Source organism: Ruditapes philippinarum, unplaced genomic scaffold (genome assembly GCF_026571515.1).
Source record: "Ruditapes philippinarum isolate M1 unplaced genomic scaffold, ASM2657151v2 ctg1068_1_1_1_1, whole genome shotgun sequence".
NCBI lineage: Eukaryota > Metazoa > Mollusca > Bivalvia > Venerida > Veneridae > Ruditapes > Ruditapes philippinarum.
In genome coordinates, this window is record NW_026864182.1 from 472,084 (window position 1) to 488,814 (window position 16,731).

At 31.3% G+C, this 16,731-nt stretch overlaps 1 protein-coding gene across 2 annotated transcripts; it reads left to right on the top strand.

Moving 5' to 3' along the window:
• The first annotated feature begins 475 nt into the window (after positions 1–475).
• LOC132724760 (uncharacterized) lies at positions 476–4,266 on the top strand. 2 transcript variants are annotated; one of them, XM_060709720.1, is made up of 8 exons: positions 476–774; positions 1,371–1,564; positions 1,792–1,815; positions 2,066–2,170; positions 2,507–2,702; positions 2,863–2,943; positions 3,254–3,361; positions 3,648–4,266. In XM_060709720.1, the coding sequence occupies exons 1-8, from the start codon at positions 673–675 to the stop codon at positions 3,939–3,941; spliced, it is 1,104 nt and encodes a 367-aa protein (XP_060565703.1). In that variant the 5' UTR covers positions 476–672; the 3' UTR covers positions 3,942–4,266. The 2 variants fall into 2 exon arrangements, with proteins under 2 accessions (XP_060565703.1, XP_060565704.1); XM_060709721.1 differs by lacking the exon at positions 2,863–2,943.
• Positions 4,267–16,731: the final 12,465 nt, after the last annotated feature.

Below are 16,731 nucleotides of genomic sequence, written 5' to 3' on the forward strand. Positions count from 1 at the left end.
ACAAGATTAAACCCATAAAAATACCTCTCCGTGCAACACTAAATTTGTTTTTCAAATTTTCGATCTCGATTAAAGTAACAAAAATAGTCCAGTGATAAACCACGAAGTTAGTAAATTTAGCTTTTTTTGAAAATTGACATTATGTCTATTCAAGTGAAAGGTGCCAGTAAGGATAAAGATAACATTAATGTTAGCAATCCGAATCAACTTGACAATGGAAAATGAGCATTAAGTCAATTTAATATATACAAGTGTCTGACCAATACATGTATATGTAGCTGTACGTATTGAAATATACTTTCTTTTGTCGTCTACAACGTATAAACTTAAGTAAACCGCCTCGGAGAGTTTTACATTCTAAATGAATTGGGCCTAGTGATAAAACTTAATATCTTCAAAATAGGAGAACACGAAAGAAAGTTGTTTTTTGTTTTCATTATATAATTATTTTTGACGATATGTAATATTTACGTAATCTTAGTTTTAACGATTTTTAAAAATTGTCTATGCTCATAATGTACAATGTTATTACTTCAGCACTAATCAATTTGTCTTTTTAGCGTCACCTTTCAGACAAAATACGATCTTGATGTAGATAGGTTACGTATTTATGCCAAAAACATAAATGAAACCGCAAAAAATCTCCACAAAGAGCAGAAAAACATCTGGAGAATGATGTCACGGAGTAAAGAAAGCAAACAATTTCCAAAATACATTGAAATATATGAGGAAAGTCTGCGTGAAATTAGAGAAGATCTGAAGAGGATAGGTTCTGTACGTATTAAACATAATACTATTATTATTACAGCTTGTTTAAATTTTAGTTCAGCAAAATATTTAAGATCGCTTCTCTATGATCGTTAAACATTTTCATATAAGTGTCAATGATAGTTTAAATAAAATTTTTGAACATCAATGTTTGGTATTTAAAAGGACTTCATTCAGGGTTTTAACATGACGGGACTAGCAATAATTTCTTGTGACAAATGTTTCATTGAAAATTTTGTTGTAAGTCTAGACTAATAACTCGCGTGCAAAACATCAACATTCTCCCACTCCACTCACTCCTTCCATAATAATTATTCTGATGTTGAAAAATGACCCACAAAAGTTACAATGCTTTAGCTCAAATTGGTTTGGCTAAGATTGCACACAAGTATATTTCTGAACTATCAATTGCATACCTTTCTGTATAAATTACCCCAGCTGATCAAATTAAAACATTCAAATTTTATGTTTAAGGCTATCGGACCACAGAAGAGTTCATTCAAACATTGCTTGAACATTGATACTTCAAAAGCAATACTTTCGATTTTTTTTCAAACAATTAATGAATAAATGAATTCATCAAAATTTTGCTATAATTTCAGATTTTAAATGAAGACAATGATGATACAAGCTTAAACAGTAGAAAGCAACATGACAGATCAACATCATTAAATGTGCCGAAAAAGAAGAACAGTAAAGCTCTTTCAGAAACATTCACGACCGGCGGGGCAACAGAATGTTTTCGATGTCTCTCTAAAGACAAGACAATCCAAGACCTTGAAGTGAATTTAAAAATGTTAGGTTCAGAATAATTTCCATGAAAACCTTAAGAAAACATTCTTCAAGAAATTAAGAAAAACAAGTCATTTTGAATATTCATACCAACGCCAATAAAATGAATGTAAAAGAAAAGAATGATGTGTTACAAAAGCTTTAATAAAGCAATAAATAAGTGGAACAACACATAACCAAGTAACATTACAAGTCACCTACAATAAATTTTCTTTCTTGTTTTCTTTTCAGAATCGAACGGAGCTCTGAACAGAAGTAAGGTGCCATATTTGAATTAATGTGCTTGTTTTGTTTAAATGCTGTTAACTCTTAATGGTATATTAAACTAACAATACGTATGCCAGAAAAAACCCAGAAGAAATTTGATTTTTAGACATTCACCTATTCAAATTATATCATTACTCTGTAATATATTACATATTAGGTAAATAAGTATTTCAATTCGTCGTTGTTGAGTGATTTCAATTACGTATTACTTATCTAAAACCTATATATATATTTTTAGCATAATGCAACTCACTGAATCGCTGGACGATCTTCAAAGACGTTATGACAAACTGGAACGAAGTTTCAACGAAGAAGTACGTGTAAAAGATAATTCACTGCAAAGGTGATGTTTGTAATGTGATTAAAATAAATGCTTGAATCTTGTCAGTTGCTCTGCAAACGGAAATTGAATTTTTCAGCTTTTAATCAGAAAACATTTGTACAAATTAGAATGAAGTTTTTCATTTTTGTTTGAAAAATATGTATTGCAATTTGTTTTATGATTTACAATATTTTTATAAAGCACAAGTATAACAATTAAAGGGTCTTAAAAGGTGCTCGTCCAATAATGTGACGTTGTATGGTTCTTTAAAAACGTTTTAATTGTACTTCATATTTTACAAGATAGAAACTGATTAACACTGTGTAGTGCCATTTTATTTTTTAATGCTTTGGACAGGTTTAGTAAAGAGGCGTCATCTAAATTATGTGATAATAAACCGATCATCACTGATCTCAGTGACCCGACCAGACCTACAAGAGTAGCTGAGAAATTGTCTGAGCTGTATGACAACCAATGGACAGATGCGTTTGACATTTTAGAAGAGCAAATGGAAGAGAAACAAGTGATTCATACATTATTAAACACTTTAATGGTAAGGAAAAGTATACATTTTATTATGTAATAAGTAAGCTTATTATTATACAAAATTATATAGCCATATTAAGTTTTTCCTTTGAAAAAATATATATCAAATATTTATTTATTATTGCAATTTATATATGCATTATCAGATATAATCGTGTTTTTTGCAGACTACATATGATACTTGTCAGAAACTATCGAGCAGAAATTTCTTCGAAAGGGTCCAAAAAGCTATTGAGCTCCCAACAGAGGTATTTAGTATTAATATTATTCCAGTCAGTTAACATATTTCAATTGTTATTTAATGTCAATTTCTCTTCAGTTCGAAACGATGCACCAACACAGGTCTATCCTTTATAGAACTTTCTAAAATTATGATTATGTTTTACTAGTTTAGGATTGGCTATCATTCATGAACAGTAGTCCTGTCAAATATATTAAACTTCAAATCATAATTTACCCGACCCATAATGAAATTTATGTAGTTTATATAATTGATGTACATAATTATTTTGATAGTTTATCAGCTATTATTACTAGCCTAATATTTTTTTTATTTAGGTTGCTGAAATTTCGAAAAACAAAGTTGTTTTATCCGACCAGTTAAAACAAGAAATAAAAGAGTTCAGGAAGAACCGTGCCCCATTTGTTATACGCGATGTTGAAAAGGTAAACTTAATTCATAAATAGTCCCTCTGTTTTGTCTTGCTTGCAATAAAAATGAAGCTACTTGTACATCAGTATTGACTGATCACTGATCATTCTTTAATTGATTATGTCAGCATATTAAACCGTAATTCTAACTTTTCTTTAGCTAACTTGAAATTCTAATTTATAACGTATTCATGTATATATTATTATTTTATTTAAGTGTATACTCATTTAAATCAATAAAAACTAAAACTAGATTGCTTATCGAGCTTAAAGATATTGATATGATAAAGAATAACTTTAGGCTGTACGACCAAGACTGCAGCTAGCCAATCATCGATCAAAAGTTGTGCAAGAATATGTTACAGCATGCGTAGAGATTGCATGGTTGTGCGCTGTGCAAGATCCTCCACTGGAGTTGGATGCAAAATTTACAAACATATTTAATACTAACATATTCAAAGATTATACAAAACGTGGAGAATTTGTTGACTTCGTTGTATGGCCAGCAATGTTGCTTCATAAGGGCGGTCCTCTTCTTTCCAAAGGTGTTGCGCAAGGGAGATGTGATTATTCAGACTCCGACGAGAACCCTTGATATGCCTGATTTAGAAAAGAAAAGGTGGGTTCAATATCCAAACAGGCACATACACTGACAAACATTTCTTTAACCAACAAGGAGAGGGATACCACTATCGTGACCATTTATCCTGTCCGGGACAGGACAATCTAAAACTATGTATATGTCGTCAAGAACAAATGCAGCAATTGAGTATAGCCACAAACAAATCCCACTCATTCCACAAACATTTCACACTTGTCTTAAAAATATAGGAAATTCTGGCATGCATGTCAATTGTAAAAATAAAAAGAATATAAACGGATGCAGCTTTCTTATCGTATAAAAAGTGTAACTATCAGTCAATAAAGATTGTTAGTTAAAGGTCGACTGCTAAAACTGAAGTACAAAGAAACAGTGTATTGAAACGCATTTCATTGTCCCTTTGGGATTAAACTCATTTCTTTTTCATTATTTACTGAAACGAGCATGCGTGTTCAGATAAGTTTATTTTATATAGTTATAAAGAGCTTAATTTAATTATTTCTTACCTAACAAATAGTACTTATATTCTAACTTATGCTGTTAGTCTTATATAGTAAATTTCTATATATGTATCTTCCACTATTTTTTATAATATTTCATAGTTTACGAATATATAGAAGTGTGTACACAACTGAATAAACAATGTAGAGACTATAGAAAATTGGTACCATTCGTATAATCTAAATCGTAAAAATGAATAATTTATTGTTAAAGAAGAAGTATTGTATGAAGAATTTTAAGTTTTATTTCACCAGAAAAATAATAGGCATGTGTCGTTTGTTTTTCTTAAAATTCTGTTTGAATGATGATAGAGTTGGAAGGTTGCGGACATCGTGTGAAAGATAATTCCATTCCCTTATTGCAGTCGGCAAAAATGATTTAAAATAAAGTGATGTTCTGGCATAGATACTCAATATTTCCTAGGTTGTACCTGTCATTAGTTGCTGAGAGATTTGAAGAAAAGATTATCTGGAGCTAGTCCATTTTGAATTTTAAAAAGTAAGATCATTCTATGAATATATCGTCTTTCTTCGAGAGATTCCCAGTTTATTTGATTTAACAGATTTACACGGATTAACAGTGACCTGTTGTGAAACCTGGAGTCTGACCATTTTTTCTTTAACATGACAAATGATGATCCGATCAACACGTTTATTGACTGGTAACTAGTTTATTATGCGAAAGTGATTTGTACCAATATGCGACATGGCATCAAGATCAAGGACAAATCTTAATTATTCTGTACCTGTAGTTCATTTCTAAGGTACTGGGACAGATCGGTATACGATATCGAACAACAGTAATCAAAATGACATTGGATAAAGGACATAACTAGAAGTTCCTTAGTATGTTGAGTAAGGTTATCATTTATGCAAAATAAATATTTATATAACAATTGAAAATATGTAAAAAAAACTTTATTAATAATAACATATACTTGATCTAAACTGAAAGGACTCAACTTTTTTAATAACACGAAGTGACTTACAAATACATTCTTCCGGATATTGATTTCCCCTATGACGCAGATCTAGACCTTATATACTCGTGTGCAAATTTTAGGTCATTTGTCCAAAATAATCTAATTTTGCAAAATGACATATCAATGAAAAGCGTTTCAGACGTTTAACCAAAGTCAGGAAAAGAATTTCCAGATGTGAAACGAAGTTCATTTTAATTCTGGGTATATATCTTTATCATATGATGCCTTTTTTCCCTTTTATAGATAATCCAGCAGTGGAAGAATATTACATGTGTTCGTTGTAGCTTTTAGACCTCAATGAAACTCCATTAATATCGCCCAAAATTTTCATGTTTTTGTTACGTAAAACTTTTGGTAAATCTGTTTACGAAATCCTTACCAGTCTTGTATATAACATTCACAATAGATTTGCTTAAAACATATTAATAACATTTGACTCATCGCCATATCACAGATCAAAACCAACTCAAAAGACATAAGAATATTAATAATTCTTTGTAGCATAAAAATAATATTTGATTTGAAACAAAGATTGTTTTTTGTTATAATAATAATAATAATAATAATAATAATTATAATAATTCATTAATTATATTCATTATAACAATAATAAAATAGAAAAATTGCCTTATTTAGGTCCCCAACACTTGTTTTTGTTTAAGAAATGTTGTTTTAAAAGTGACCACTTTTTCGGCGGGGCCCAAAACCAAAAGATACATCAGGGGGTTGCCAGAAGGGGGATGTGCCCCCTACTGTTTGGGGGGTATGAAGGGGCGGCAGTCCCCCTTATTGCCAAGAAAATGTTGGGCTTGTGAGAGGCTAAAAATGACCCCAGACCAATCATAAGGTAACGTGTAACCAACGCTGAAAAGCATTTGACTCTATCTCAATCCATTTAGAAGTTGCAGCACTTTGAAATCAATTTTGATGGAAAAAATCAACGCAAATTAGTGATCTTGGCAATTTTAGATGTCCCCTCGTTGCTATGGTAAAAGAAAATTTTAGTCTTGGCATGTTGTTACAAAGGCAATGGTCCAGTCAACATTTGTGCCAAGTTTGATTAGTATTGAAGAAGTTTTTATAGTTTTATAGCAATTTGAACTTGTAACGGAGACTTTTCAATGAAAACATTTTTTCACAAATGCTCATGAAGTAATGGGTTAAACGGCAAAACATTAACTGTTTTTCTGATGGTAGAAATACCAAGTGTTCATCATAACATGCGATATACTCGTTGTTCGTGTATACGCCGACACAACAGAAGTTACTTTCCTAGCTTTACATTGTCAAACTATCATGATTCGGATAAGCATTATATAGGTTTTCACGTTTTCAATAGGAGACAAAATAAGCTCAGCCTCACCAGGCTACTTACTGTCTGAGGTTTAATATTTTTTAGGTAGTAGTAACTATTGATAAGACTATATTCAACAACAAATAAATTTTACTGAGGGGATTCCAATTTGCATAGGAATGAATGACATTGACAGTTAAGCTGCTACCTTACCACTTTCAAGTTTTCAAGTCAACATCTGACAAGTACAAATATTGCTGCAATGCATCAAGTGAGAAACTCCGCGCACAAAATGCGCTCATTACAGATACCTTACAAAATCTTTTTCTGAAAAAATGTCAGAAGTGCAATCAATGTCGTAAAAGAGAAAGGAGCTATTTATTTACCAAAACAAAACCTACGGAAAAGACAATTTCAAAATGATAATACTATGATATATCAACAGTAAAAATAGCCTACTTTAATTTTTTCGATAAATTTATGAAGAGTGCAATTTATGGTTGAATATTCATTCATTTTCATTTCATTTTCTACAAAACTCTCCAGTTCGTTTATTCATTACCATAGCGCAAAACAAATGACCTTTAATAGATTTTCGGATTTTTACAATGTGAAGGTCATATCTATTTATAGCTTTCCGATTCATGTACAACAATAAATTCATACATAACCCACTGTGTACTCCAAATAATTTTTCATTTCCTGTATCCTGTAGAAGATACAAATGTAAGATACAAATTACCAAATTTAAGTTTCATTTTTTATTTTATCCTTAATACTGCTTTTATATAGAAAATATGTTCCCGTTCTCTTCCATTAATATGACATACTGCAAATCACCGAATAAGAAACCAATATATGACTTTACTTAACAGAAATCGGAAGGAATTCTTGCATCCGAATTTATTATTAGCTGTAAATCGAATTGATCAATTGATAAAAATCGGGTCCATGGACAAAAAATAGTCAACACAAATAGTTGCTACCTTACCACTTTCAAATTTTCAAGTCAACAGCTGATAGAGATTTTGATACGACTTAATACTAATACAGACCAAATTCTGGCGGTTGTCTTTTCTAGTAGTAGCATTTACTATTTCAGTAAAATAAGATATAGATATATTTTCCGATTTTTTCCCATTTTTTAAATAATAATATTTAAATAGGTCCAAAGGTATGTATGTGGAATATCAATTCACGTATACCTTTTTTATTTTATCTCTAAAAAGCCATCACTTATAAAACTTGTTAAATATTCTGTGTAGAATTTCATGTACTTAAAAATAGTTCTCTGCTTTTGATCAGATAGACAGCAAGTCTATGTACAGTTAGTTATTGACAGCATGTATACATATATTTTAGAGCTGTTATTGATTCAGTACAATGTATAAAAGAATACCTTAACCTACGTTAGCTTACATATATTTAATAATATAAGGTTAAATGACATCCTATGACTCAAAATACCTAAACAGAGATGCTTGGATATACTGAATATTTTTTCAACATTTAAATGGGACAAAGGTATATATATATATATATATATATATATATATTGTCCTTTAAAGAAAAAGGCACAGGCTTACTGTTCAGTTCTCTTTATTCGTGATGCCAAAAGTGACTTCAATGTATCGCATTCTAGTACTGTTTGCTGAATGTAAAAGACATGCGTATTAGTATTACCGTTGGCACACAAACACTACAGTTGTCAAAAATAGTGGTTTGTGTCCTTTTATATGGGAAACATTCCTTATGTTAATTCACCAACTTTAGTTTTTGCATATTATTATGCACATTATTAGTACAAACGTTGTTACATTGCTACATTATATCTTAACCAATTTTGCATTACTTGCATATCCTGTTAACAAATCAGAGGATATTCAAAGTCAACTGTAATGCAGTTAATGTAGTACTACGTGAAATTTATTACAGTTTTATATAATTTGAAATATTTTTGTACCAGCAAGAGTTACCTCTCTTTATATTCTTCTTTCGTAAAAATTAGCTCCGCCTATCAATTTCCGTCTATTTCTGTGAAAATTCAATATATGGAAGTTGCAAAATCGTTTACAAATGTTAATCGCGTTACAATGTAAAAGGAAAGTGTGTGGTCAACCTGGTGCAGTTACAGTCTCAACGTCATGATGCAAATCATTAAACGTGTTGTGTACGTTCTATCGTTTACATTTCTACATGTCGCAAATTTGATTTTATGCATTTCTAAATACAATTTGCAATTTATCTAAGTTGCATGTTTACAGCTTTCAATTTATCAAATCGAGATAATCAAAATGCTTAATACCAGTGCAGTATGAAACTCTCGGATCGACAATTAGATTTTTACTAATCTGTTAAGTAGAACCAAAGTATGCATTGTCAAGGTCCAAAGGCTGGGTTTTTGGCAACGAATAGCCTCCATAGGTAGATTTATGTGTACTACGGTAAAGTGTGAAGTTATTTTCTTTAGGATTAATTGATATCGACCTGGCTTCAGACAGTTGATCGTTTATTTATATAATATATATGTACAAAATATTTCGATTTCACTGCTGTTCACCTATTTTAATAAAAATAGTTTAAAATATTAAGAATTCCTTACGTGCGACACAGATCCATCGGAACCAAATATCAACCATAATTATTTTCGTTTCCAAAACGAACGACCTTTTATAAATGCCTTTTTGGACATGTCACATAAAATGAAACTCTGACCAACCAGGTACGTATATAAACCTGGATCAACTGATAATTCAGCTTAAACTATTACGAGCACAATCTTCGCACTACTGTCCTTGTATGTAATATTTATTTATTAATATTTTTTTATTATAATTTATTTAATTAATTTATTTATAATTATAAAATAAAAATGAAGAATTATAACAACATCAATTTTTGTATATTTTTCATTTGTCAAATGTTTATTATTATATTGTTTCATATTTTATGTACAACTGTCCGTCTGTTGTGCGATCGGTAGTAAGCTATCTACCTTTAAAGTTACGATGCACAGATCTTTGTTTGACATGTGCCGATATAACATATACTAGCGGCAAACAGTAAATTGTGCCAAATACACGGGACAACGCTCCTGAGAGCATCCTAGAATAAAACAATTCCGGGGGGAACATGCCCTTGATCCCCTAGAACCACAAAATCGGTCGCGTGGGCCCGCACATGTGTCATATACTGAAAAAAAAAAACGAAATTAGATCAGAGATTTAGGCTGGTGTTAATTTCTTAGTAAGGGACAAACGTCCAGGATGAAAAGGCACTTGGTAGTATGACCCTTTGTTTTTTATAAGTCATGTTATTTTTGAACCGCGATAACACAGATCCAAATATATCTGCATGTTTTGTTTTTAGAGGAAACCTTTTCAAACGCTTAACTAATATCTAAGACCAAAAATTAAATAATATTGCGTGATCAAATACTAGATAAAATATTGAACTATTAAAGGAAGACAACATCATAATTATTTGATGTAAAAACAAAGTAAATTCTTGGTATTTTTGAGTCATCCCATTGCATATAACTAATGTTCGTAATGTTTGTAATATTTTATGTCATTTCTTATCACAATCAAACTTTGTGTTGTAGGTCAATCGTTACATTTAAGATTATAATATGAACGTTGACAAAACTGCAAGTGAACGAGTTTTCAAATTGTTATCACTTCTTTAAATCAACAGTTCGTTAAATTGTGATTAAATCGGGTTTATTTTGTTTTGGATTACAGTTAGTCTTAAAATAATATCATTTTCTGAACAGGAATGAAATGCGTTTAACTTTATTACATTAGGTTGATTACCGATATATTCTACTTTCGGTTTCTATAAATGTACTATGATTGGCACTTCATTCAAACTTTATCGCTATAAATTGTATGCAGGCATATTTTCGTAACTTTTAGAATATTTTTATTGAATTAATAAGCAAGGATATGATATGCATAGCGTAGATTTAGAATATAATATTTGTACATGTAAAACATATGTTATCTCTTTTATCTATGAAGTGTTTACATTTTGTACTGTTAAAGTTTATCAATTTGGTGACCTTGAATGTATTTGATTAAAAAAATATTTATACGAGTCATAGGGGATTACAGAAACATCAACAATGTAACAATGTGTGTTCTCTATTTACTTTTCATTGCTGATGTCTGCAAATTCGTGTCTTATATAGTTTCTTTGTCCCTGAAATGATCACTTATCGTGTCTTCGCCTTTGACTTTTGAGGGAGACGAAGACACGATATATTTTAGGCGAAATAACGAAATTTTAATAGGTGAAGACACGAGATTTTTTCTACAGAATTATCGTGTAAGAGGGGGCAAGAATCATATCGGCGCCCTTCATTGTCGTGTTGTCATGTCTTCACCTAAAAATACGAAAGGCGAAGACAAGATAACTGGAAAATTTGTCGAATCTTCATGTCGTCGTGTCTTCACCTGGATGCCGAAGAAGGACACGAAATGACAGAAATATTTCACCATACTAAACCCTTCTAATTCTCCACTATAAATCTGTAATGTTAAGTTGAAGCATGTCTGTTTGTAACCAGCCTCAAAATATAGAAATTAATACCGCGTCGTTTTGTGGATCAGATGTTTATTACAACTCGGCACTGCACCTCCATTAATCTGTGATGATTTATTGAATGTCTGGCTAGCTTTGTTGTCATTTCAGGTTCTGTGTTGTTTAATATAACAGGTCACACAAGAAATCCGTCGTCATTGTCATATTCATAAAGGTAATTCATTTCCAAAGAACTTTGATTCTTGCTAGGTTAGCGAATGAAAAACAATGGCTCCAAAAAAGAATAAGAAGAAGAACCAAAGGCCTACTGAATTCAAAGAGGTATATATTTAAGATTATCTTATTTTTGTAACGAAATAGCATTAACATGTTATAAAACCCTACAGTGGCATTTTGTGAAAATTCAGTGATTTGAAGTTATAAACCTATTAAAATCCTATATATAGCAAAAGCCCAAGATGCAATATTCAAGATGCATATAATTTCAAGCCTCTTCAGTTTTTTATACATAAATTTAAAAGACATTTACATTGTTTTGTCGATCAATATAACTTGTGTTTTGATTACTGCAATATCGGCTTCAAACATTACAAATGTTATGAAAGTACAGTATACAAATATTTCATTTCTTAATAATAAGAAATATATGCTTTAAGTGTTTTTCTTTTACATATACATAATCTTTTAAATGTTAAAATTTATTGGTGGCTCTGTGCTTTATAACTCGCAAGAGTTTCCATTTTACCCATTGCTTCCTTTTGTCAGTATGTGGAATAATGTTAGAATCTCAGAAAAAGGACTGGTTAAGGTAACGGAATCAAAGCAATAGAGTGACGAAAGAGAACTTCAGAAATGACCTATTCAATCTGATATCGGTCAAAATGTCGTCAGAAATGATAAATTGAAGATAATTTTCCTGTTACTTTGAAACTTCAATGTGTTTCATGGTTTATCTCTTCATATCATTTTGCAAGCAGTTTATTTTACGTTTTCAGATGCTCAGAAAGGAACATCATTCATTTATGCTTATCCCATGATGCGCACATTTACCAGGGAAACATTAAGTGTTCTGTTGTTATATTATTTCTTTTAGCCTGCAACTACAAGGAAAGCCGCATGGAGAGCATCCCGACCAGCGCCAGATGCTAGCAGTTCAGAGGCATTTTCGTCTCAGTCACCAAATAGCCTACCAGGGAGTTCTATGCGTGCTAGTCATGTTCTAGCATATATTCAGACTCATCACTTAGGTCACGTGATGTTAGATCTTCCACAAAACGGTCACGCGTTGAGTTTGACGAAGGCAGTAGATTATCTATAGATTTAGACTCGTCATGTTATAGTAATGTGTTCGGCACTCAATATCAGAAGTTAACAGGTATCTTTAAGATTACCACAAACTACAAATAGCATGTAAAATTTCTTACTATTTTGATAAATGTCCTTACTTTATTATATATTGATACCTATTATTGTTATAATTTTCAATCATAGATGTGTCGTTAATTATTATTGTAGTTTGCAAATACATATAAATGTCGTTAGATGTCAAATTTACATTTGATATAATTTTGCCCCTGTTTTTAGAAATTCAGAATATTGCTTCTCAATTGTAGCCACAACATTCGTATTATCTAGGACTTAGAATTTCTTCCGATGACTTGTCAAGTTTCCATTTTTGGAACTGTCTATAATCAGTATGTATTATTAAATTGAAAAAAATGGAGTCAACCAACATGCTGTCTGGTTCTACACTTGTGGCAAAGACTTTATGTTTGGTTCCAGCAAGCACGTAAATGGTTCTACACTGTTTCTTCATTACAGATTGATGGAGGAATTAAGTATCCGGGAAAAGCTTAGGGAACATTTAGAAGAAATAGATGCAAAATTTAAAATTTAGGAGAACTCAAAAGAAGAAGCGATGGCTTGGTATTTTAATTATTGAGTGATTGTGTGTATGTTTTATATAAAACCATCTCTAATATTATTGACAGTTTGAAATTACTTCTCTTTATAAAGCGATTCTTTATATAAATGTGTATAAAATCTTTGCAGGCTTAAACAGGAACAAGTCAGCAACGAAAGATTAAAATTAGAGCTGGATGAAATGCGCGCCAAGTATGAAAAGGAAAACAGACTTAGAGATGAAGCTTTTAATAGGTAAATCACTAAAATTACTTTTTCAATTTAGCGAATGGGGATGCCCAGCTTTCCCGGTGAAGAGTGACCTCCGATGTCTCTTCGGCATCATATAAATGCCTACATTTAACCCCTACATTTAACTCATAGTGGTAAATAATCTAAACAAACTTTACAATTTAGTCATGAGACAAATCATAGGAATTTTTTTTATCATGTTCTGGTTTATGGAATGACAAATCGATAGCTTGGTTCGAAAGGGTTGTAACTTCTTCTTTATTTAATATGAGTTACAACCCTTTCGCACCAAGCCCTCGAAATGTCTCAGACTGATGTCTTAAAGGCTTGATACTAATATTTTAGTTATTAGCATTGAATCAGGCTAGCTAGTTTAATATCTATATATACATAAGACTGAGCACCCTTGTATCAGCCAGACTGCAGGACAACAACGCGAATTTAAGAATTATATAAAGTCATTCATTAGAAAAAAATTGTTTAAGGTTATATTTAGGGTTCACATATTCATTTTTATACTTTATAATGTTAAAGGTACATTATGCCACAGAAGTGTTTTTTATATATCAAAAGCATATTAAGTTCCTTATTGGCCAATTATCTGAACGATCGTTTGATTCTGCTACATTTTGACAATAGTGAGAAATTATTTATCATATTAGTAGCAAATGTACACTTAATAATATTTTCACTCCCATACAAAGAATAAAATCACTATAACTGTACTAATTGCCAAAAAATAAATAAGTGTGAAAGTTGCATCAGGTTATAGGCAATTGAGTAACATTTCGGAAGTCATCTTAATTAGTGCACTAGAATTGAAACAACAATGAAATGTATTTCTGGGGCCTGATGAACCATTAAACCATGATATATACGTCATAAAACTTATGTCTGCCTGTACTTAAATAAGAAAAAAAATGTTTCTGAGGCAAAGTGTGTCTTTAACTCAACGCTTGTTGAAACAATGATATATTAATCATTTCGTAGATTACTTGGATAAGGACAATTAGTAATGTACCTTCTAACGGTTAAAACATGAACTATTATTTATCGTATTCAAATAAGAGAAGCAATTGGAGTTTGATCAAAACATTGATTTCTATTACAGGAATCATTTAAAATAAGCCAATAATTTTCCTCTGAAAATTATCTTGTAAAAGTCCAACACTGCATTGAATTCCCAGTACAGGTAACGTTTCCATGTTTTTCTAATGAATATTATTATTTGAAAGTTGATATTGGGGATAAAATTGTTTGAAACCTTCATAATCGTATTCTTCTTTAATTTGTAATTATAAAAGTGTTAATAAGCAACATTTGGGGTTTATAATAGTCTTTGTAATAACTTGGACATTTTTTAAGTTGTTGTATAGTCAAGAAGTAGATCTCCTATCCCGTCGACGATATGTACATGTACATGTATATGCATATACACCATTTCAGAGGGTACCTTCGGGTAGCACACAGTGTGCACTTTCAGACGAGTTGATTCAGCAAATCAAAGAGTTCCGGAAGTCACGTGCAACATACGTCATCAACTATTTTAGAAAGGTAAACAAATGACAAGGCAATTATTTTTGGAATACCAAACTTGTGTATATGTTGAAAAACAACATTATCTGAGCGAGTAGGGAGGAGTTGGGTTTGGGGGTCGGTCATACCCTCTGATAACTTAAAAAGCATTTCATTTGACATTGGCCTAAACATTAAGTACATAAAATCTAAAGCTGTAATAAGAAGAGGTTTTTTGTATCATTTTAGAGCTTGATTCTATATGTATTCGAATATCTGTAAATAGTGTTCTTGATTTTCGTGTATCATTTGAGTTTGACTTTGGAATAATCTGAATATATTTAAAACGTGTTACTGGTTTTCGCAGAAAATAAAGAACAATAGTTTGCTTTCTAGGAATATTAGACAGAGTACAATCTGAGTATGACAGTAAGGACGAAGAACAGGCGTATAAACGCAAGTGTGCCGAGTTGTGCTGGTTAATGGTTGTACAGACTCCACCGCTGATCCTATCAACAACAGCTCAACAAAAATTTGATAGCAATGTGTACAAGGAATATACCAAGGTTTGGCCAGCCTTGTTGCTACACGAAGGCGGTCCACTCCTATCAAAAGGCGTGGCACAGGGTTGCAAAAAGCAGTCGTAGATGATGATAATAAATATCTGATCCGCTCCTATATGTACAAGTAGGAGGTCCTGTCTTATCAAAAGACTTTTGGCAAAGGATGCAATTACAAATATAAAAAATTATAAACAATTTTTAATACCTCAAATATTTTGTATAAAATAAATAATATGAAGCAATATTCACAATGTTTATTTGAAATTTCTTTTCATTTATGTAATAGTGCTGCAAATCAGCCCATATTACTAGCCTATTTAGAGGGGTAACTGGTCTATGTCAGCCAACAGCAAGTTTCATATACCAAAATGTTTGTCTGGATCTGTAGTTTCTGGAATCGATATTCATTTGGCCCAACCCCGATGCGAAGCTAAGATATCCAAGATGGCGTCAAAGATGGCCGCCAAATCCCTAAATATTATAGTATATTTACGTTGGCTTATTTCCTTTTTCAGTTTTGTAAATCAATTGAAATTTTGCATAAAATTTCTTTTTTTCAACTTACTCATGCTATAAATTTTGACTTTATTGATTTTTTTTCTAGTTTTCATCGCCTAATTTAAACGAAAGAAGAAAAAATATGTTGCAAACTGGGTGTGCTTTCTGAATATGTGTAACTTATTAGTTTTATTCTTGTTTAAACTGAATAACATTCATGATTTAGTTTAATACAGCTTTAAAACTATATCTACACATATTTTGAATAAGTTAGAATAAGCGAACTATGCCATAAATGTGTTTTATTGATCTAAATTCATATACAAAGTGGGTGGGGTATTACGAACGGAGAGTCAACTTTAAATTAAATACTTTTTAGTTTTATATTATAATAGTGATGTTAAAAAGATTAACAATTTTATTTAATTGGTTAGTGATGAGACATCTTACCTTTCATAGAAAATGCCCTGCATGTGTGTCTAAATGTTGAAATATCTCTTTTATTTGTTTTATGCACACAATAAGGAACTAATTTACTGACCTGCAATTCCGGTATTTGCGTTGACCTTGTGCTTGCCTTTTGTTAAGGATTTGTTTGCAAGTTTGTTCCTCCTTAGCCATAAACATTCATTGTTAGTCTTCAAATGTGATTTTGATTTTACTTGAAGGTCACTGTTCAAGACCAATAAGCTAAGCATTTATTAGGAAATAATAATATCTATTTATTAAATT